Source organism: Amblyomma americanum, chromosome 4 (assembly GCF_052857255.1).
Source record: "Amblyomma americanum isolate KBUSLIRL-KWMA chromosome 4, ASM5285725v1, whole genome shotgun sequence".
NCBI classification, from domain to species: domain Eukaryota; kingdom Metazoa; phylum Arthropoda; class Arachnida; order Ixodida; family Ixodidae; genus Amblyomma; species Amblyomma americanum.
Window position 1 is genome coordinate 134558932 of NC_135500.1, and position 23037 is coordinate 134581968.

The 23037-nt window shown below is 45.6% G+C and overlaps 2 protein-coding genes across 2 annotated transcripts in view; one reads left to right on the top strand and one right to left on the bottom strand.

The window, feature by feature from the left end:
* The window catches only part of LOC144129846 (kelch repeat and BTB domain-containing protein 12-like), a 25499-nt gene extending 19523 nt beyond the window's left edge, over window positions 1–5976 (bottom strand). Inside the window, exons 1-4 of the mRNA XM_077663911.1 lie at window positions 5899–5976; window positions 4534–4722; window positions 2475–2627; window positions 1489–1694 (exon numbers count right to left, since the gene is read on the bottom strand). Of these exons, the coding sequence (XP_077520037.1) occupies window positions 1489–1694; window positions 2475–2627; window positions 4534–4722; window positions 5899–5919 (569 nt within the window). The 5' untranslated portion in view covers window positions 5920–5976. The remainder of the gene's footprint in view (window positions 1–1488; window positions 1695–2474; window positions 2628–4533; window positions 4723–5898) is intronic.
* Window positions 5918–22031, top strand: LOC144129847 (degenerin mec-10-like). The gene is made up of 7 exons (XM_077663912.1): window positions 5918–5971; window positions 11527–11636; window positions 15207–15322; window positions 16876–17036; window positions 19495–19599; window positions 21439–21553; window positions 22006–22031. Exons 1-7 carry the CDS (start codon window positions 5918–5920, stop codon window positions 22029–22031), a joined length of 687 nt encoding a protein of 228 aa, XP_077520038.1.
* The last annotated feature ends 1006 nt before the right edge of the window (window positions 22032–23037 follow it).

The following is a 23037-nucleotide window of genomic DNA, read 5'->3' on the forward strand; positions in this document are numbered from 1 at the left end:
TCCCTACCCTTACGGCGCGGTTCAGGTGTCCAACGATATATGAGACAGATACTGCGCCATTTCCTTTCCCAAAAAACCAATTATTATTATTATTATTATTATTAATATTATTTTTATTTTTATTATTATTATTATTATTATTATTATTATTATTATTATTATTATTATTATTATTATTATTATTATTATTATTATTATTATTATTATTATTATTATTATTATTATTATTATTATTATTATTATTATTATTATTATTATTATTATTATTATTATTATTATTATTTTAACAGAACATCAGGTGGCTCTTCTGGGCATTTTACGCCGCGCTCAAGACTATTTCTTTTATGATTTAAGCTCGGATATCATAAACCGGAGCTCGTCCCCTGTCCCGCATTCATCACGTTCCGTTCTTAGAGTTACGTACGCAGAAACAGAGGCAGTGGTTTCACAGGCACAGAACCACGACCTCTGCAGTGATATAGGAAGAAAGAAGTGGCATATGGCATATAAATCATATTCACGCTGTCAATGTTCACCATATCGCGCAATATGAAGAATAATGTCAATGGTTATGAATAAGCAAGGATTACAAGCTCGGCCGGTTGATTTTCATTAAGAACAACAGCTCGAACACGGACAGAGGACAAGAAAACGACCACAGAGAACACAGAATCAGAATCAGTTTATTTTAAGCGATCAATCAGTGCATCCAATATTTGATTTAAAAAAACTTCAAATAAGCCAGCGTTGTGTGTCGTCGCTTTCTGTCGGTGCTCGCTTCCTCTGCGTACCACAAATGTTCACAGTACTGCCCATATTTCCTTAGTAGCAAAAGCTACCCTGCGTGCATAACAGCCTATATGTTTAATAGGATAATCAACGATTTTAATCATGTATTGCCCCTGCCTGAGTATGTGTTTAGAGGTTCTTGTTTGTTAACCATTCAGAGATTAACCAAATTTTCTGATTCGTTTAACAAATCAACATATTCATTACATTTGCTGGCTGTTTGAATCCTTCGAAAGCAGCCGCCAATAACCAAAAAAAAACGATGGAAACGCGAGACTTCTGATGGGCATTTTTAATGGCGCAACAGTACACAGTCCAGGTGCAGTAAATGTACGCAAACGTTTTCGCATTTCGCTTTCATTTAAATGTGGCCGCCGCACCAAGAATCGCACCTATGACTTCCCGCTCAATAGCTGGGAAACACATAACAGGCCACCCGGGAGGGTGCACATTACGATATTGTTCATTCCATGCAGACGCCGCATCAGCATTCGTGTTCGCTTGCCCGTCGGCGTACTTTGCCTGCCCTCATGTCACCCTCTCCTGTTTTCCTCTCATCACGGGAGCTCCGCCCTACTGGCACAGCATCGCGGGATTTATTACTGCTGCTTTAAAACAACGCATAGGTGCAGCAAATGCGCTTAGGCGGACGGTGCGGACGGTGCGGATGGTGTGCGGACGGTGCGGACGTATGCTCACCTGCGTGCGGCTATGGAGTCGGCAGCGAGGATCTCGCACACCTGTTCGGCGCTGAGCGCGAGGAACTCGGGGCAAGCGGCCACCAGGTGGAACTTGCCGAGGATGGTCTTGTACGCGCGCTGCCAGGCCGGCTTGGTGCCCAGTTTCTTGGCCGACACGTACACAAACAGGGCGTGCAGGGGGTCGTCGGGGGAGCTAGTCAGCACCTGCGACCACATTTGGTCCCGCAGTCTGTCTACCAACGTTATCGCAAAGAAGTAGAAGCGACGAGCACGAGGCGATGGTTCCCACGCGGGTGCTGTTCTTTAACCCTCGCGAGCCAAACGGACGCGTTCGGAAGCTGTCGCCTCGGGCCCATAAGTTCCACTCCACAGCCGCCAGATAGAGTGGAACCCATTCTTCTGCACCGTTTTCACTTTTATATGCCGCCAGGTGGTACCTTTGGCACCTGACAGGATATAACAGCGAAAACCTTGCATCGGAGTTGACGCTCTGAATACTGTCTCTTATACATACCTGCACCTGTAGAGAAGGGTTTACCATTACAGATTACCGCGCTTCAAAACACCGTAGCCAACCAATTTTTTCTAGTCGAGGCGTGGAGTGGACACTCGTGAATTACTGGAAGGAGGCGCTCCAAAAATATCGCCGTAAGTTTCCGGGCGCTGGACGAGGGCGAAAAGTATCTCACGTTTCTGCTGGGGGCGAAACGAAAAGGAGTCCGTATGCTGTGCGATGCCGGTGCACGTTAATGATCCCCAGGTGCTCGAAATTATTTCGGAGCCCTTCACGATGGCATCTTTTTATCCCGTCTTTCACTCCCTCCTTCCTCCCTTCCTTCACGGCGTGTTTAAGTGTCCCATTACTATCTCGAGTCTATCTTTGTCTTTCTAGGCCAAATAGCGGGCGCAGATCCTGGGCGCGATAAATCAGCACGATAGTCAAGCTTTAATCGGGCATGAAACAGTGGCTACCAGAATACGTACCTGAGCGCAGCGTTCCTTGATACGCTTCATGTCCAGGTGCTTGGACGCCTGGAAGACGTCCACTATATTTTGGCAGGTCAGCTGCAGCCGACCCGTGTACATGTATTCAAGGAGCACGCTGAAGGACTCGTGCGTGATGCCGTTCAGCTGCACCTGCGAAAGTTTCCCACGTACGGCGGCTTGCACGGGGACGCGACGACGACTACGCGAATCTTTGTTCCCAGTAAAGAAATCAACACTATGGCAATTAATGGCTATGTTGATATTTGTACAGCACTAGAAAAAGCACATGAAACTTTTATTTAAAAATATAACATTTCTCGCGCTGTTCGTTTCAAACAAGTGATTACAAGACCAGAAACCAAACCGTGATCACAGCACATTCGGCTCAAAGATCCGTGAGGAAAAGCTTGTTGTTCACAGTTCCCGGGTTCGAACCCGACCGCGGCGGCTGCGTTTTTATGGAGGAAAAACGCTAAGGCGCCCGTGTGTTGTGCGATGTCAGTGCACGTTAAAGATCCCCAGGTGGTCGAAATTATTTCGGAGCCCTCCACTACGGCACCACTTTCTTCTTTCTTTCCCTCCTTTATCCCTTCCCTTACGGCGCGGTTCAGGTGTCCAACGATATATGAGACAGATACTGCGCCATTTCCGTTCCCCAAAAAAACAATTATTATTATTATTCGCTTCTGAAAACTGGAATAGTATCAATAAACGTTGCAACAGTCAAATGAGGCATCAGAACAGAGCAGTCGGCGTGTCCAAAACCATCCACGACTGATTTCAGAAAATGACCTCTGAATAATAATAATAATAATTGGTTTTTGGGGGAAAGGAAATGGTGCAGTATCTGTCTCATATATCGCTGGACACCTTAACCGCGCCGTAAGGGAAGGGATAAAGGAGGGAGCGAAAGAAGAAAGGAAGAAGAGGTGCCGTAGTGGAGGGCTCCGGAATAATTTCGACCACCTGGGGATCTTTAACGTGCACTGACATCGCACAGCACACATGACCTCTGAAAGAAATTGTTTTTGAATCGACTAAGATGGAATGAGAAATACGAACAGAAGTTTTTTTTTTTAATACCTACTTACAAAGTCGTTTTGCGTAAGACTTTCTCCGATTGTACATAGTATCAGTGTATGCACCACAATCTTCTGAATATTCGAAATCGTGAATGTTTTCACCTGGGGTTGGGAACCTTTTTCTGCAAAGGTGCTCATGATAGGTTTTAAATTGTTAACAAAAAGCCGAATTTCTTTAATGCGACCGATATTCACATATCTTCTGTGTTGTTGAAGTAACTGAAACTGGGGCCTCTTCCTTGCTTAGTGTCGCTGAAGAGGCTGAGTATCTTGGCGAGAATTTGTACCCATTGGGAGACCGAAGAATTCTGGGGAGTCCTGGATTCGAACCGGGTACCTCCTGGGGAGGAAGTAACGGTCACCTCTTCCCTATCTCTGCAGCTTCCATAATGCATCACCAGTTATAGAAATTTCTCGCAACTTTATGAGGAGAGTATGCTGTTTCAGTAAGATGTGCAAATGCTGAAAACGTATCCCGAGCATCCGGAGTTCCCGGGTTCGAACCCGACCGCGGCGGCTGCGTTTTTATGAAGGAAAAACGCTAAGGCGCCCGTGTGCTGTGCGATGTCAGTGCACGTTAAAGATCCCCAGGTGGTCGAAATTATTCCGGAGCCCTCCACTACGGCACCTATTCTTCCTTTCTTCTTTCACTCCCTCCTTTATCCCTTCCCTTACGGCGCGGTTCAGGTGTCCAACAATATATGAGACAGATACTGCGCCATTTCCTTTCCCCCCAAAACCAATTAAATAAAATAAAAAAGAAGTTGGAACAAAGATCCCCAGGTGGTCGAAATTATTCCGGTGCCCTCCACTACAGTACCTCTTCCTTCCTTTCTTCTTTCATTCCCTCCTTTATCCCTTCCCTTACGGCGCGGTTCAGGTGTCCGCCGATATACGAGACAGATACTGCGCCATTTCCTCTCCCCAAAAACCAATTATTATTATTATTATTATGCGCGGTTCACATCTCTTACCTTGAGCATTTCGGGCTTGGTGTTGATGAGCAGCTTGTGGAAGTAGGGCGAGTGGCAGGTGAGCACCAGCTTGTGCGCCGGAAACACCTCGGTCTCCACCTGCACCTCGACGTCCGTCAGCTGGTGCTTCAGCCACAGGGCCTCGCAGAACAGCGACAGCTGCATCGCTTGTTGCTCGCGGCTCTTACCCTGCGGCCGCCAAGAAGACGATCATCACAGGACTCGACTATTGCACTCTTCCCACAACGTGCGTTATTTCGATCAAGTGGACGAGGTGCGGTTGGCCGTCGGTGATTATTTATTTTACTTTCAGCACTATCAATGCTAAAAGGTATCACAGAAGGAGCTGCTAGACCGCATAAATGAATGGTACCAAGATATTTCTGGACAACCTGATAGGGATACACAATGTGGAGGTAGACAGGGGTGATATGTGTGTCACATGTACCGCGATGGGAGAATTGCTGGCGACGATGCAGTGTCGTCCTATCTGCATGAAGCGCACTCTGAGAAATGCCAAGCGTTCTGTAATGAATAGTAAGTAACATGGTAAGGTCTTGTGGATAAGTGGATTATCTAAAACCGTTTTAGGGGGAACCGAAGGCAGTTGGCGTTGGGTCAGTGACTGTCACAAGGCTGGGTGCACTCAAAAGGCGTCCAAAGTATCTCTTGCTTGATGGACGCGGCTGTTCGCGCGGTCAAGGACTTCCGGCAAATCTCAATCGAATCACAGTCGCTCGTTCAGATCACACGTGGGGCCAAGCCGATTGAATAGGATCACGTTCGCTAAGTTCTCATCGGTTGCTACATAAAATGGCGCTGGGTAACTCTGTTCTTCCGCAGCACGGCATCGTCGGTGCTCTTGGCTCGAAACCTCCCTGTGCTACAGGCTTCAAAGTCACCAATGGACGTTATGGCGCTCCGAATGGTGGCGATGGCGATCACGTGTAGCTCTTCTTTGTGACCCTGCCTCGCGCCTAGTGCAAAAAGAGAAAGAAGAGGAAATCACTTTATTAAAGAGCGACAAATTCATCGCTCAGAAAATCCTAGGAATCTTGCCTCTGTGACGCGCGGCTTGTTAGGCACAACCAAATGCTTCGAAGCACCTGGACGCTCTGTGCGCGTCTGCGCACGGGTTAAGAGTAATTGATTATTGCGTTCACCTCTCAATAAACACACACTAACGGCTCCACACATTTCATGTCAAATCTGGAGAAAACTGTTCAACGTGCGGATGTAACTGTTATTATTTGGCTAGAGGACTCTTCCTGCTTTGACTCGTTTCCACGACTGCCCAAGAGTACTCGTCTCGCAGACCCAGGACGCGTGCCAACGCCCATGTCATCTGGCGACGGCTTTACTCACATCGTCAAACAGGGGATCCATGTCTCCAGCCGAAGTCGGTCTTGGTTACGAGGTTGACAGGGAGCTGCTTCGGGTCAGCGGAAGCCACTGGCAATATGGCGGATAGTGACGGTGGCCTATTCGGGGTCCGATGTTTTTCTTCTTTGTCCACGCGTGCACATTCTTCTTCTTCCTCTCCTCCTTAGTAAGCATGGCATTTACCCACGCAGGGGGATTGGCCACGGTTCAGTAGATAATCCCAATGAGGTATTTGCGCGGGGAAAAATAGGCGTGAGAAGACTGAATCAAGATAAAAATTGGAACAGTCAAATGAATTAAAGAAATATGAATTACCAGGAATAGAATCGAGCATTTTTAGACATGCGACAAAATTTTGTATACAGCTAAGAAGGTAATCGATCAGTTGCACTTATGTAATCATGAAGGTAGCCGCAGACACTGCTTAACAGAAATTCCTTTGCGCTCGCATCGAACGAAAGAATAACTGGAAGAGACAGTGGGAGTCCTAACCACGAAAGAGGGACCTCCAAATACTGTTTTCTTTGAACTGCGAACTACCGGCAAGAGAGGAGAAAATGATCTATTGTTTCAACTTGCCCACATGATACACAGAGGTTTGTCGCGGCGAACCCACATCTGCATAAGTACAAATTTAAGTGAGGAATTCTGCATCGCAGAAGCGTCATTGACACCTCACAAAGCCTTGATTTACACCACCGGATATTCCATGGGAACTTTAAGTGGTTAAAATCCACGGTATTGAGCAATGGATCACTCAGGTTGGCTGAAATATGTTGGAGTGCACATGTGGACCAGCCTTCTTCTTCTTCTTCTTCTTTTTCTTCTTCTTCTTCTTCTTCTTCCTCCTCCTCTTAAGGCAAGGCACATACCCACATGAAGGGATTGGCCAAGGTGTAGTGGCATAAACAAGGAAATTTCCACTGGAGATTACCAAGCGTCAATTTTGAAAAATGTATCAATAAAAACGACTGAAGAACATTTAAAGTAAAATAACAGACAGCATTTTGGTGAAAAAAAGAAGAGCTCACGTATCAGCTCATGTTCATGGAGCTCATGGGCCAGTAACCTCATGTATCTTCCTCTTTTTCCGCGGACACTGCTGCGCTGCCACCACTCAAGAGCACTTCATCGTCGTCTTGAGACATTTCCGGCCGTCAAAATTATTCAAGAAAGATTTTTGTAGCCACAACGTAACTAGCATGGGGACCGATTAAGTTAATAAATAGTCACACAATCTTAAAAAAAAAGCTGCCATGCAAAACGCAACATGAAAAAAATGGCAAGATATAAGGCTGAAATCCGTCGAAATTTATCCACGCCTGCTAGTAATCACGTGTCGTTCATGGTATATATTTTATGTACATTACCCCAAATAACCGCTGCCTTCGGTATTGGATTATACCCCGGAACGCTTCTTGGGCCGAAGAAAAATTGGTTTTTCAGGAAAGAAAATGCCGCAGTACCTGTCAAAGATCTCGGTGGACACGTGAACCGCTCCATAAGGAAGGAATAAAGGGGGGAGTGAAAGAAGAAAGGAAAAAAATGCGCCGTAGCGGAGGTCTCTGGAGTAATTTCTACCAGTTGGAGATCTTTAACCTGCACTGACGTTAAATCGAGCCCGACTTACCAGTATTAAAGCCCAAGGCTTGAACTTGAAAACATAAGCACCGTGAGTAAGACAAGGACAAGCGTACTTTATTTCCACTTGATAGCAATTCATTGGGTCCAATGCCTGCCACCAATATGTTCATCAATCAGTTATTGTGACATGCATCTTTATCATAGCGACTTTTAAAATGCTCCTGCCTCAACCGCTGGCTCGTTTTCGGTGAAACTCGCATACTTGCATATTGCGGTAACTTTTGTGTCGTAGTAAGTTTGACAATGGTGCTTAACTGGGCTGGTCCCGCGTGATGCAAATTCTGAGTCGTCTGCGCCGAGATCAAGGGACTGAAGCAGCTAACGCCGTGTTTTCCCAGAAGGGCTACGGCGGCTCTATACGCCGTCTGCGCAGGCGCAGACGATTCTTGGCTTGAATCATTCGCAGCCGAACCAAGTACTGTTGTCAAACTTATTACTACAAGACAAATGTTGCCGCAATATGCAAGTTCCATGCGCAGTTTGACTGCAAACGAGCCAGCGGCTGAGGCGGGAGCATTTTTAAAAGCCTCAAAGAAAAGAATGCACTTCACTGTAGAGTGAAAGTATTGTCTCACACTACGCACAGATGGCTCCTGTAGAAGGCATACCCCCGTGCGGGAATTTCAAAGCATGCGTGCTCGCTGCAGCACTGTGGCCTGCACGCTGTGGTTCTTCTTTCATTCGTGTGATATTTCACCTTAGATCTTAACGTGAACACTGGGCTTTTTGAGACGCCAGAAAATGTTGGTTTTCTCTGTGTCTCGACAAGAAAAACAATCTGAACAACCAGCAGTTTGTTATAAGATCGATGTGACTCGATATGCTGTGTTGCCCCGTACCATTTTCGCTAGTATCGATCTAAAAGATATATCTCGAAAAAAAATGATCGTCGCTCACAAATGTTTAGTGTTATTTGTTCATTTCTGAAAAGGAATTATACAATAGAGTCAGAAATGTTTTTCTTCTTCTCCGAGTGACCAAACTAGAAAAAAAAATACTAGATATGTGAGGCAACCTTGCTTTCTTTATGAACGAGTTCTAGCTAAACATATGCCTTTCTGCCACGCCTCGGCTCGCTTTATAATCTACCACCGCAAAGTAAGGAACCTCGACATCCTACTGCGTTAGAGCTCTTTGTTCGTGACCTCCCTTTCAATTTTTTTTTCTTTCGTCTTTGTAACCTACAAAAACGCTCAAAAATTAAACGTGAACTTGAAAGAAAAATTTTTTGCTGGCATTTATAGCGATAAGTTTTGTTCACTTACCAGATTTCTTGCTGACTGACGGCAGGCGTCTTTTGGAATGCGTGTTACTCAATACTTCACTCCGGCACTGCGGTCGGTAAGAAATGCTTTTGCTCTAATGGATGCCGCCCTTTGTGTGCCCCTGTGGTTGGTTCCACGCGCCCATTACACTGGCGTCCACTGTAAGACTTTAGACAGACTCTCGGTCTAGTCACGGTACAGGCGATCGGAAGGTGGCCTTTAATGCTTGTTTTCTTTTCAAAAGTGGGCTCGACGCAAAAATGAATTCCATTGTCATAGCCAGTGATGCAGACATTACCTGATCTATAACAATAAGCAAACAGTAGGGCGAAGTACGCCGGTATCGCGGCCCCGCATCGAAGAGAACAATCGTTCGCTGCTAACTCGTAGGGTCACCTTGGCATCGTGGGATGCTCAAAACAAGCTGTGTGGATCGTTTCTGACTCAGTTTCCGTCTGCAGCGCTGCCAGAACGTTATCCGAAGATGTGAGTAATAGGGGACATGTACTCTTAGAAGGATAACCTATATGTTTGCTGTTCACTTTCCAGAAGTAGGACAGACGATTCGATTTGTCTAAGCCTTCTTCTAACTGCATTGAAAAACATGAGCACATCCCATCTGATGAGAAATAACGTGCATCGGCTTTGTGTGGCACAATCCTTTTGTCAGGTGCGGCAGCCTTGACTAATGCGTATAGAACAATAGTCGTTTGAGCTAACGACATTAATACCGCTTCACTAAATAGAAAAAAGCTGTGGAATTCCCATTCATTACGGAGCGCCGATAAAGTCATTATATATAAGGATTACTTGCTTTCTTGGTATATCAGGAGCCGTATCTGTTAGCGATTCTTTTGTCCCACTAAAGGGCTGTTCGCTATAGCATGTGGCTTCTAGGCTGCTAAGTAATGCCAAGCAGTGTGCGCTGTCAGCTTGTTGGGAAAAGAGGCACTGACGAATATCGGTGAAAATATCAGTGAAACGTTAAGCTGCTCATTATACCGCATCACCATCAACTCAAACACACTTTCTGTCAGTTCAGGACACAGCAGTCAACTATAATACGGAACGACACTTCTGTCTGACCACTTCTGCTAAAACCCATTACCGTCCCCTCCCGAACCCAAATATGGTATAACATGACAGTAATATACCAATTACATTTTACAAAAGGATCCACGCTTTATCTAACCCCGATTAATGCTAAAGATAACTGCCTTTCTTTCTCGCTATCTCTCTTTCCTCTCAAGTTAGAATAAACTGTCACGCATAATGTGTTGCAATCATTTTGCTTAGGTATCGTTTCGGCTCTTCTCTTTTTCTTCGTTTCGATCTTTGCTGCTCCGAGGACAATCGGCAGATTGCGCGACTTCGTCGCCGTCTCCGGGGTGCCGGGCTGCGATGTGCTGTGCGGACTCCGGGGAGGAGGCTTCCGCAAGACGGTGTGGGCGGTAGTCCTGGTCACGCTGTTTTCCCTCACTCTTCATGAGTGCATCCAGGTATGTGCCCGCAAGTATGCCGCGAAAAAAAACAGCGTGTACCTGCATACCATTCGCACAAGCCCAAAATAAATAGCTTTATTCTTACAAACAATCAGAAAAAGTTTATCACCCCCCCCCCCCCCCCATGTCATCGGCGCGTAGATTCGCGAGTTCTTTTTACAACCCTCCAGGAGACCTCCACACACCAGAAGAGTCCCCCACCCAGCTTTCACTCCCCCATAACGCGTACTCCCACCAAAATCTCATGAGGGGAGCCCACCTACACCTCCCGCGGTGGCTCAGTGGTTAGGGCGCTCGGCTACTGATCCGGAGTACCCGGGTTCGAACCCGACCGCGGCGGCCGCGATTCAATGGAGGCGAAACGCAAAGGCGCCCGTGTGCTGTTCGATGTCAGTGCACGTTAAAGATCCCCAGGTGGTCGAAATTGTCCTGAAGCCCTCCACTACGATACATCTTTCTTCCGTTCTTCTCTCAGTCCCTCCTTTATTCCTTCCCTTACAGCGCGGTTCAGATGTTTGCCGAGATGTGAGACAGATACTGCGCCATTTCCTCTCTCCAAACACCAACCAGGTCACCTACACTAGGCGCCACCTCTACCCTCAAGATAATTCTAGCATCGGCGCCGACGTGGGAGGGCAAAGGTGTGAAGCCACCCTTCAGAATCCCTTGGAAATAACCCACTCAGGCGTCCATCCCTACCCTTCAGATGATCTCCACCGATGATCTCTGCTCTCCGGAAGGCCTCCATGCATTAGAAGCCCGCAAAAAAGAAAACGGAAAAGCGACGCCGAAATAAAATTCAAAGACTCAATGAGAAGAAGAGAAATGTAAATCGAAAGGCAAAAAACCCCTGCTGTTGCTGCTTCACTGCATCAGCTCGTATGATCTTCCGTCAATTTTATTTTTTAATGCTCAGACTCGTACAGCGTGACAAAGGTCCATCTTTAAACGCATGAACGTGTCTCTACTTGTGGTGCACTCGGAAAACAACAGCAGCAAACTATTGCAGGGAGTCAGGGATCGATTTTTTGTATACAGGTGGTTGCCTTGTCTTTCATTATTACGCCGGTTATTGTTGTACCTCCCAACCGGCACCTGCTTTTGCATAAAACTGACAATTCGCCGCTACCCGAGATGACGAAGTAACGGAAGCTCATCGTTACGTTGGGTGTACCGAACAAGTTGCGTTATCTGTGCAGGTCTTCCTGGAGTACGGACGGTTTCCCGTAGCGATCAACTACAACTTTGAGGAAGAAACAGATATGCACTTCCCTGGCGTCACATTATGTAACGTGAACCCGATGAAGAGGTCAGCGCTCTGCCGCGCCCACTTCTCCGCTTCGCATGACATGCCGACGCAGCTTCGAGAAAAGCTGTGTGCAGAAAGGCCAGTTTTCTACGAGGTAGGTGCACATGACCAAATTCGCTGCGTGGGCCAAGAGTGTTTATACCAAGTGAAAGTGTCATGCACTGACCCTGCAAAGGCAAAGTTTCAGTGCGAACGCTGTCAGAGCAAGAAATGCGATTAGCTGGCATAACCCAAAAATTATTTTCAGATAGATTCGAAAACGTTCGAGCTCATGTAGAGAACAAGTATTTTCGTGACCAAGCAGTGTCATTATATACGACAATTTCTATTCTAGATGGAAAATTACATTCTTGGAAACAGTTCCGGTTTTAGTGACGCTCATTTACCCACAAAGTGAGCCCTGTCTCTGAGTTCACTTGTTCATTTTCTTCCATGGAAATAGAGGCTCTGGCATTCTCCTGTCAAAACAAAAATAACCGGGACCCCCGTCAGGTTGTTTCTGCTCTCCATCAAAAGGTAATAAAGATAATGATGCTGATGATGAGACGTTCTACAATAATCAATGTCAATAAATGCTCTAGGAGCGTCACTCTTGCATTTCGAACTTTTTAAAAACCTTTTTGGGAAGGTTGAATATCAGCTTCTGATCCCATTCCCCGAGTGAGCATCGAGATGTAATGTCGAGTAGGATGCCATGATACTAGCTAACCACTAGCTAGAACACTAGCTAAGCTGAAAGCAAAGCTGAAATGGTCGCAAGAACGCACGAGCTACTGGGATTACGCATTTCTAAACCATCAGATAAGCGATAAGAAGGTGGCGATGATTACCTTAACAACTGAACTCACGGGTGAAAACTCTGCACTGTATTTTTGAACAATAGAATGATGAATACAGAAAAAGATGCAGAATTAAAAAACAGATATTTACCTTAGAACACTCATTCGCAGCCTAATGTGGAAGACAAAAGTTTTCAAGAGAGCCTGGTCACGTGGATGGCGCAGCTCAACAGTGTGAGGCACGAGCAAATTGACACGCTCTCTACCAGTTTTTAGTGACATGATTGTGAGTTGCTCATACGGGCACAAGAACTGCAACAATCGAAGGTAAGCCCCTCACAGCTCTTCGCCGCTCTATGAATCAACAAGCGCCTGTCTGCGCTTTGCTTGATCCAGATTCTGAAACACCGCATTTAAATTTTTCCTTTTCGTCTGCTTAACCGTGCTACATTTTTCCTCGCCAGCCTCTTGTGTCTTTCCGACTGCTGATTGATCGCCTCTTGAGTTCACGTGCTCTGGTTCTAAATTGTTTAGTGCAGGTTTCTACTAAAAACCTCCAGAATGAAACAGCTACGTGTCTCGTGGACTCTAACTGAGCTTTTCCCTTCTCTTAAAACTCTGAACGCCAAACTTAAGTCGTGTCTTCAAAAGCCTGCGGTCTGCGTAGAAATTAACGGCGAAACAAAAAGTGGAATCAATGGTAACAAGCATTGTTAGAAATTCTGAATCTAGTAGTTTAGTTCCCGTTCTGAAAGTAACAGCAGATCGACAATCAAAAGTTGTTGTGAAATAACGTAAAGGTCTCTCAGGAGAACCCTGTACCGTTACTGTTCTCAGTAAAAATTGATTTTCGGATTCTTTTCCTGGATACGTGAACGCTTTTTTTTCGGCAGCAAAAGACGGATTTATGGCTGAGAAATTTTATGTTAAAAAGCTTACGCTTGTCTACTCAAACTCGAGAAGTCTACAGTCTACACCGAGAACTGGTTACCGCTGTTTCGAAGTGAATGGCGCTTCAGTAAAGCCTCCGGGATCCGCGACTAAATTGACTGTCGACGCCACGAAGTTTATTTGCGAAATCGGCTGATGATGACGACTCCTGTAGTTCGTTTTTTTAATTTTTGTTTGCTCTCTTCCAGCTTATAAAAGCTATGTTTTCGGAGAGAGTGGTATGATGGTAAAAAAGAAAGAGCCTTCATAAATTTCTACTTTTTTAACGCGCGCACATCATACGCGGTTATGCACCAAAGTCGACACAGCCAGATACTACAGAAACAGCCGAAAGCCTGTGCGTGTGTTGCAGACGTGATTAAGCTTTACAAAATGCACCTTGCCAATGGGCGCTGTGGAAGTGGGGTGGGGTCTCTCTCATTTACCTGGTCACGTACAGGGTCGTCCACTCAGTTGGAATGTCGCTCCGTGCTGCCGGCGCTCCGCGGGGCGCCTCTCGCGGGCGCCGGAGAGACTATTGCGCAGGAGCAGTGAGAGCTGTAGGCGGGGCTTCACGCGTCGTCTGCTACAGTGCGTTCTGTATTGCGGTGAAGTGGGCTTCAATTTTGAACTGCGTCCACATAACGCCCATCGGAGAAACGTGAGAAACAAAACACTGCTGAGAAGCCTATCAGCCGCTTATATCCTGTTGCAGCAACAGTAGCAAAGCTTTAACTATTACGTGGCGCGCACTTTCTTCTAAGTGTCATTATTTGTAGGTTTTCAAATTAACCGTGCAAGCAGAACACATTGGTACTGTTTCTCCAACAAAATAAAAGCAGCTGATAGGCTTCTTAGCAGTCTTTTGTTTAGTCACGAACATTTCTCCGATCTGCGTTATGCGCACGCAGTGCAAAATTGAAGCCCACTTCACCGCTATACAGAGCGCACTGTAGCAGACGACGCATGAAGCCCCGCCTGCAGCTCTCACTGCGCCTGCGCAATAGTTTCTACGGCGCCCACCAGAAGCGCCCCGTGGAGCGCCGGCAGCACGGAACGACATTCTAAGAGTGGACGACCCTGTACAACTGCTTTGGACAAGCAAATATTCTGCGTTTTACAGCGACAGCGGCTAAAGAGACCGCAGCTGGGGTTTGCACCATCGACGCACCAAAGCTCGACTATCAAGTGGACCAATATGGTTATATTTTAAATAAATATGTATCACACCACGTGATTAAGCTTCGCCAGTAAGACCGCTTTTTGACATGGCTACATAAAAACGTTTCTCTAATGTTAATGATAGAATGACTTCTCTACACTGAAAAACAAGCACAGACGTTTCGGCACCGCTACAGGTGCCTTGTTCACCTTCACACAAAAACTGATCGGCCGTTGCTTATGCATGAATGTCTTTCGCCAGACGGGTTTCCGTCGAGCTCATTAAACCGCGCATTGCATTAAACCATCCGGTTCTAAAACAGGCTAGCAGTGAACACTATTGCGCTATATTTCCCTAAAAAGATTTGACGGTAAGCAGTTCTCTTCTCGGTGTTTTAGATTCTAAAATTTTAGGCACAATATGCGACATACGACAGCAAACGTTTACGGGATGCAGCAAGACAACTGCCTAAAATCACTACAGATATTATGGGGAGCCTATGGTCCATCTGCTGCTATCATCAACAACAAAAATAATTTTTTTATATAGGAAATGCATCCCATAAACCTCAGCCGCCGACTTTACACACTGTGTACTACAAATTAGTACCCCGGGTGGGAGCTGCGAAGTACACCGGGGACACAAAGCTAACTTTTTCATGCCACTGTTTTTCTTTTTACGCCCTGCATCGGCACTTAGGTTCTTCAGCAAGATATTCATGAACAGATACGGAAACTGCCTCTGCTTCCACTGCAACTCGAGCAGAAATGATGACGCGTTTTACGCCTACGAGAGCACGCTGAGCCCCGAAAACGGTGAGAAACGCACGCAATAAATCGTCTCCAGACGTGGTCACTTACCTATGGCTATCTCTTGTTTGCAGTCTGCCCAAGAAACTATACGCCTCTCTTTCGGTGCACAAATGTTTTGTGTGAACTCAACATGTCTTGTTCTTTATCTCACACATCTCCTCACTTAAGCTGTAATATATAGTGCACTCCGTTAAGAAGATTTAAATCTAGCACTACAGATAAAGATGTAGCCAATTATTAATGTAACTATTTTTTTGTTTTACACTCCGATGAGTGAAAACAAGATATCTTCTTGCATTTAAGTTATCCTGCCTAAAACTATAGCTGTACAGTGCTAATGGGGATGAAGCACGCGGTCTGCGACGAAGTTATTGCACGAAAACCCCCCTGATTGTATTACATATGCCCACAAGCTGCCGCGGTGGCTCATTGGTTATGGCGCTCGGCTGCTGGCCCGAAAAACGTGGGTTCGATCCCCGGCCGTGGTGGTCGAACCTCGATGAGGCGAAATTCTAGAAGCCCGTTGTGCTGTGCGATGTCAGTGCACGTTAAGGAACCCCAGGTGGTCGAATTTCCGGAGCCCTTCACTACGGCGTCCCTCATAGCCTGAGTCGCTTTGGGACGTTAAACCCTAATAAACCAAACCACATGTGCTCATGTTTGAAGCATTGCCACAAAGGAGCTTCACGGTGCACGAGTGCTCCTTCTTGGATGAACTAGCTAGAGGTTGCTCGCGAAGAGCACCCTGGGTCTCAAAGCCCCACCAGAGGCAGCACCTGCCATCGCAGGACAGTGGCTCTACCCTTAACCGCTGCACCTTTGGGCAAGGAGTCGTATGAGGATTCCCAGTGATCCATGAATGTAAAGTAGAGAACGACCAATTAAGCATATATGTGCATTAACTCACTAACGCTATCGCTATCGCCTGAAGGGTATAACGCGATATCGTTAATGAATTAATGCCCATATATGCGGAATTGGCAACTCGTGACTTTATATTCCTAGATCCCTGGGAGTCCTCATACGACTCCTTGCGCAAAGGTGCAGCGGTTAAGGGATGAGCCACAGCCCTGCGGTGGCAGGTGCTGCCACCGGTGGGGCTTGTGAGACCCAGGGTGCTCTTCCCGAGCGACCTCTCGCGATCAATCATTAATTTAACTGCCACCTGCCATGGCGGTCAGTTTGCTCACAACCCGGTGGGCCGGTTGTGATGATGCCACAAGGTCACGTGACCTTAGTGGCCCACCTAGGTTGCTTCTCCAGGGGGTGGCCACCATACGCCACCCTATTTTCCGCTCAAAACGGCGGCGAAGATGCTGGCGGCGCCAGATTTTCTGCACAATGGCAGCCTTAAGCCTATCGCGTTAATACGACAGTATGTGTAGCACCTAGCTATGCTACATCCATTTAAAGCGTCTTTATCAGCAAGTGCCGCATATTTTAGTGAACTGGTCTGACAGTCCTTTGACGCTCGACGTAAAAGGCACGCTAAACTGGGAGTGGCCTATAGCGTGATAGCCTCAGGCAAGGCAACCATGTCCACTATTCTTGCGCAGGCCTAGTATTGGTGCTTGACGTGCAAGCCAGCGAGTACTTGCCGACGTCTGCCGAGATGGGCTTCTTCGTCATGGTGCATGGACACGAGTACCAGGCAGACCCCTGCGACGACGGGGACTTTGTCGAGCCCGGCTACGCCACGTACATTGGCATACATCTGGTGAGTCGGCATATTAGAAGCATTGCACTCAAGGGACGAGTTTGATATTCGTTTTCGTCTCATTTAAGATGCGTAGGGAACTTAAGAGAATGACGTCGGTGTCGCTGTCGTATGTAGTAAATGAAAACTGTAGTGCTCACATGCTAGGCAGAGATAATGTTATCCAAATTGACCTAGGCCAAAAGAAGGGAATATCTCCTTGCGTAGGGCAATGCTGAGAATGCGCCATCTGTTGTCCCATGGTCCATGCGGCTTTGGGAGTGCACACACATATGATGAAAAGGGGTAGGCACTATACAACTCTCGTTAGTCACTTCTTCAGCCTCAGCGGTACTTCCTTAAAGAAGGAAGCTTCTATGACTTATGTCTCGCAATATATTGCGTTAACTATCAACGCGATCTTGGTCGTGGTGATTTTACACTGATCTGTGCAGATATGACATGGGCAAACACATACGAGGACACAACAGAATGTTTTGTTTTAACCTTCATAGATTTTTTTTAATTTAAAAGCTATTAGAGATACGTCGATGGAGTCTGTTGAGCTAAATATTAAAGCAAGGTGGACGTTATGTATCCAATATCTATCAAAAATTACACGATGTATTTATTTATTTACCTATTAAAGATATTTTTTCTATAGGTGGGAAGGTTATATTGCGACATTGATGGCCATCAACATCGAAGGTGAACCCTGTTTTTAAATTTTCTTAATCGGCAATGGGGTTTGAAATATCAATCGTCAAAAATACGCATTTGAAAGTTTGTTGAATTGGTTTTCCCGCATTCCCTAACTATAAAATTCCGTCGCTGCGCGTGGTATCGCCGCCGAAACAAAGTTAACTGCTTCAACATCATTAAATACGGCCACTGCGCTTGTATTTGATGCATGAATGTGCTTTAGACGCCAATTTATAAATATACCATGCGGGAAAGCCAACTCAACGCACTTTTTAATGCGTATTTTTAACGTCCGATATTTCGAAACACGTTGCCTATTAAGAAAATTTAAAAGCACAGCTCACCTTCGATATCGGCGGTCCTCAATTTCGAAATATAACTATGCCCCTGGAAATCAAAAATAAATGATTTTGCAGATAATTTCAGTTAATTAATCATTTATATATTGGTCCATACGACGTGCACAATGTCCACCTTGCTGTACAGTCCAGCTCAACAGAGCGCGCCGCCTTATCTCCTATAGTTTGGACATAAATATCTGTAAAAATAATCCTGTATACTATACACATTGCGACGCACTATAAACACTGGTCAAGTTGTTAGTGCTGCTAATCTCACAAGGCAGCGGGAGAAAAGTTCCATGGCGCAGTGCGTGCTCGTTCTTCTTCTTTCTCCTGCAAGTTATGAGAACGGTGGACAAAATGCCTTGAATATGGCAAGATCGGTATACATTTGAAAATTGAAGACGCTTTGCCGGCAATTTACTTTAGTCACCCCGACGATACAGTCTTTCATTTCGTTGCTATCGATATTGCGTAGTACAGGTAGCGGACGAATAAAAGCAGAGTACGCTAAATTTTAGCATGGGGCTTATTACTAATATTTCCATAAAAATATAACGTCAGTGCATATTTTTTTGTTTTTTTTGGCACCTGAGAGCGTTTCATCGAACACGAAAGGCTCTCTGAATCACTTGTTTGCAGAGAGTGGATATCCTGGGTACTTGGCTACATTAAAAAGTTTCACTGTCGTAATGTATGTGTCCTTTCGTTTTTTATGTACCAAATATTTCGGCGACCGAATGTATGCACTCTCCTTGTTCACCTTTCTACAAAAATACTGTAGCAAAACACAGAAGTGAATTTCATCTCAAGCAGGACGCAAAGAATAACTAAATTTATCGTTCATTCTTTCTCTGTTGTAATCTGTTCTACAGTATTCCTTCCGTTGTTAGCACTTCAGCAAAGTGAAATAACACACGTATCGCTATCCCGCTGGTAAGATGTGTGGTGACGCTAGTTGATATATACTTTGGGTGGACGAAAACTTTTCACGAATTAAATATACACAAGGGCAGAGACAAAGGACGAGTGAAACTGACAAGTGGCATGCCGAGTCATAATATTCAAAAACCGGGCTAGCTTTCGATGTTGACGGCCTTCAATTTCGCAGCATAACCTTGCGTCCTAACACTAGAAACTAAAAGTTAATTATTATTTTAGTTTTTAAATCGTCAATTGAGCTTTATTCCGTAAATGGTGACGTAAGGTGTCCGAAAGTGGCACAGCCGGGATATGGGAGCCGGGATATTGTCGGGATATGGGAGAGGCCTTTGTCCTGCAGTAGGCGTAGTTAGGCCGATGATGATAATGAGTACTCAGTGTCCGCCTTTCTGCACCACCCACCTGCACAGGCCGCACCGACGTTTCCCTCACTGTTTTTAAAATAGAAATTTGCAAATAATGAAAAGAATACTTGTGTATTCGCCTCTCTTCAGACTAAGCGCATGGGCCTTCCGGAGCCGTACGAACACCCATGCCGTAGCGAATGGCCGCCACATCTGGAGAACTTCGTTGCCAATGGGACCACCTACACAAAGGAGGTAAACCATGCCATCATCGGCATATCGCGTTCTTGTTCAGTGTCAAGCAGTGCGATGTTCACCACGGGGACAGCGGAACTTGAGCGAGTGCACATAGATGCGAATGCGCGAGAATAGCAGGAGGAGGGAGGACCTTTATTAAAAAAACGCGTAGTACAAGTAAAAATTGATCCTATGACTCTCTCTGGATATATTGACTAAAATCCTACATCAAAAGAGGAATTTATGGTGAGAAAATGTATTCAATTTTTTTCTTGCCACTCTATTCAAAATTTTGACGGGAGACCATAAATGCGGAGTTCCCGAATTCGAACCCGATCGCGGCGGCCGCATTTCGATGGAGGAGAAAGACAAAGGCGCCCGTGTGCTGCGCGATGTCAGTGCACGTTAAAGATCCCCAGGTAGTCGAAATTATTCCGGAGCCCTCCACTACGGCACCTCTTTCTTCATTTCTTCTGTCACTCCCTCCTTTATCCCTTCCCTTACGGCGCGGTTCAGGTGTCCGCCGATATGTGAGACAGATACTGCGCCATTTCCTTTCCCCCCCAAAAAAAAACTATTTTCTAATTTTCCAATTTCCAGAAAGGACTCAATGATTCCCATCGGGATGTGAAAGGCAGCGTTACTACAGCCTCTTGAAGCCGCGCCCAAAAACCTATGCTGACGTCGTACCCCAGTCTACTTGCGAAATTTTCCGCTGGTGGCGACACCTGTACTTTGTTTTAATTTAGCCTTTCCCAGCTTACGAAACCTTCCTTCTCAGTCAAAGTAGCATAGTTGTCGTTTGAATGCGCAAATCAATTGATACAGTCAAATCCCAATCTTGATCTTTGAAAAGTGATTTTGAAAAGTGATAAGTTAAAAGGGCACTGAGGACAAATTGAAATTGGCCTGTATCGATATACGACGGAATTCTAACGAAAAAGAGACCACTGTCACCTAACACGGAGCTTTTTGCGCACGAAAAGACAGACAGTACACGCGTCGCTATCACACGCTGATTTCGCCATAATCTGTGTGATTCGGCACCGAATGTGTTAACGTGTATCACAGAGGATACGCTGCATCGCCATTCAACTCAAAGCGGCGGCAACCAGTCATTCTCGATGTAGCCTTCCCGAGGATGTATCGAGTGGCTGGAATTTTTTTTATTCATTTTTCTCAGCCGTAAATTTTGATGCCGGAGATATGTTAGCGTACACAGAATGAGGCAGAGCATCAAATTTTACTGAGGACAATTTTTCGATGAAATTGTCATCAGTATTCATTTAGGAAAGGCAATTAGCCCATGGACATCATTTTTCTGATGTGCGATACGAGCGCGAACCAGTACTCTTCAAGGGGAACTTCCAGTCATTTCACAAAGCAGAACTGAACTGGTGACTGGAGCAGTGAGTGATTCTGTTGGTTGGTGAGGGAGTCAGTGATGGAGTTGGCTGGTTGCTGAGTGATGAGTCAGTGATCGAGCATATAAGCCTGTTTTGAATGTTACTATGCAGGACTGAGATAAAATAAATTCAGCCCTAGCCTCCTGAGCAGTAGTGAGGTTGAACATACCTTAAGGACATAGTTCACTAAGCTATTTTAATTACAGTGCAAAGTAACAAAACGGGTTAAACAAGCCTCACTAATGAATATGGAACAGCATGATTATTTGTTATTTGTAAGCAAAGGTAAGCTAAGGTTAGCTGAGATTCAGGTATAGCTCGCGTAAACATCAGCAGAATTTAATAATTGTAGACAATTAAGTAACGCGTGGCAACTCTTTTTGAAGCGGCAATATAAAAGTGCCGGTTCACGCAATTATGCGTCCGATTGTATGTTTGCTCTTATTTACAGGACTGCCTTAGGGTATGCTTGCAAAGCATGATTCGGGAACGTTGCAAGTGCGAGTCCAGTGCGATTACCAGCGCTTACCAGTTGCCTGCGGACTACACATATCCCATTTGTGAATGTAAGCATTACTTCATTTATTTTACAAAAGCCATATTTGAATGCCTCCCTACCTACTAACAATACAGATTGTATTGCAGCACGATCGAATGAAGAAGTTCATTTCCCATTGTTTTCCTGAAAACATCTAACTGTCCAGACAAACCGCCTCCCCATCGCAACTTCTCAAAGTATTTCAAGATAGCTTTCACACTTTTCACTCTAATTTTTACTTCTGCGCAGCCATTCACTGCCGAAAATTTCTGATCCTACACCAAACCCTCACTGCACCAAAAGATCTGAGAACTGTTGGACTATCTTTCTATTCCTTTTTGTATAGTGCATTTTTCGAGCCTTCTTCGCCTGAAGGAAATGGTATTCAGTCTGGTTTTCTCGTCAAAAATTCCTTCCCTATGAGATGGCTTCCCTCCGTCCCTTCCATGAGTGCCCCCCGCTCATGACACTTTTTTCTAGCATCTCCAACATTTGCTCCTGAATGATTTGCTTTCCGTTAGAGAGTTGCAATACAGGTTTTTTTTTTTGCTCAGCTGTTGCGTCACTAGTGTGGGTGACACGCTTGATTACTCTGAGTAGCCATGGTTCGAGCAGTAATCTAATCTCCGTACTAATTATGTGCATACCAGAGTTATTCAATAGGTGTTTCAGACTCCGTCATCACGATATCCTATCTAAATTTCATATTCCCACACAGATCCAGTCAACACAACAGGTCGCGGTAAAATGCTTTCAGTTCAATACAGTATTCTTGCAAAAGCCTGTTGCGGTTTAGTACTGGGGCCATAGACAGTACAGCAAATGACTCTCGGAGCCCTACTAGGTGGCTACGCAGGTTCAGCTTTACTTCGCCCATTGCACCTACAACCTTACAATTCAGACTGGCTATGGTCGTAGCTGTATGACTATTTGCCCATATATGCGCCTGTTTAGGGTATGAGCCTTCGCGAGGCGATGCTAACATATGCACCTGAGGCAATTATCATCATCGGCTCCAGGTGCCTTACTAGCAACAGTGCAGCAATGATGACTGGGCAATCAGGAGGGGATTTACGGTCGATTTCACAAGTACGCACAGTTCTTCAGCGTGGGTTCCAGAGCCTAGAAGCTACACCCAAGGAGGATGAAAAACCTATGAGGTAACGTAACATGCCAGTAACATGTCGTAACATGTCGACCACCAAAGAAGAAAATGGAACACAGTGTTATTCAGCTGGGTCTCGATTACATTAAAAGGAAGTACTGTACATCAGTAGTTGCAATCGGTGGGAGTACATTACTGTAGAAGTTGCACGCAGTGTTTCTCGGAGGAAACGGTCGCTGCAGTAGATCCATGCGGTAGCCAAACGATGTCCAAAATCCACCCTCCTCACTCGGCCATTCTGACAAAGCCGCCCATAGAGGAACCTGCACGGCTCCCTTCCCAGCCCAGCAGCTGTTCTGTGCTGCCACATTATGCGCCCCGAGCAGGAGACATAAGATCTCTGGACG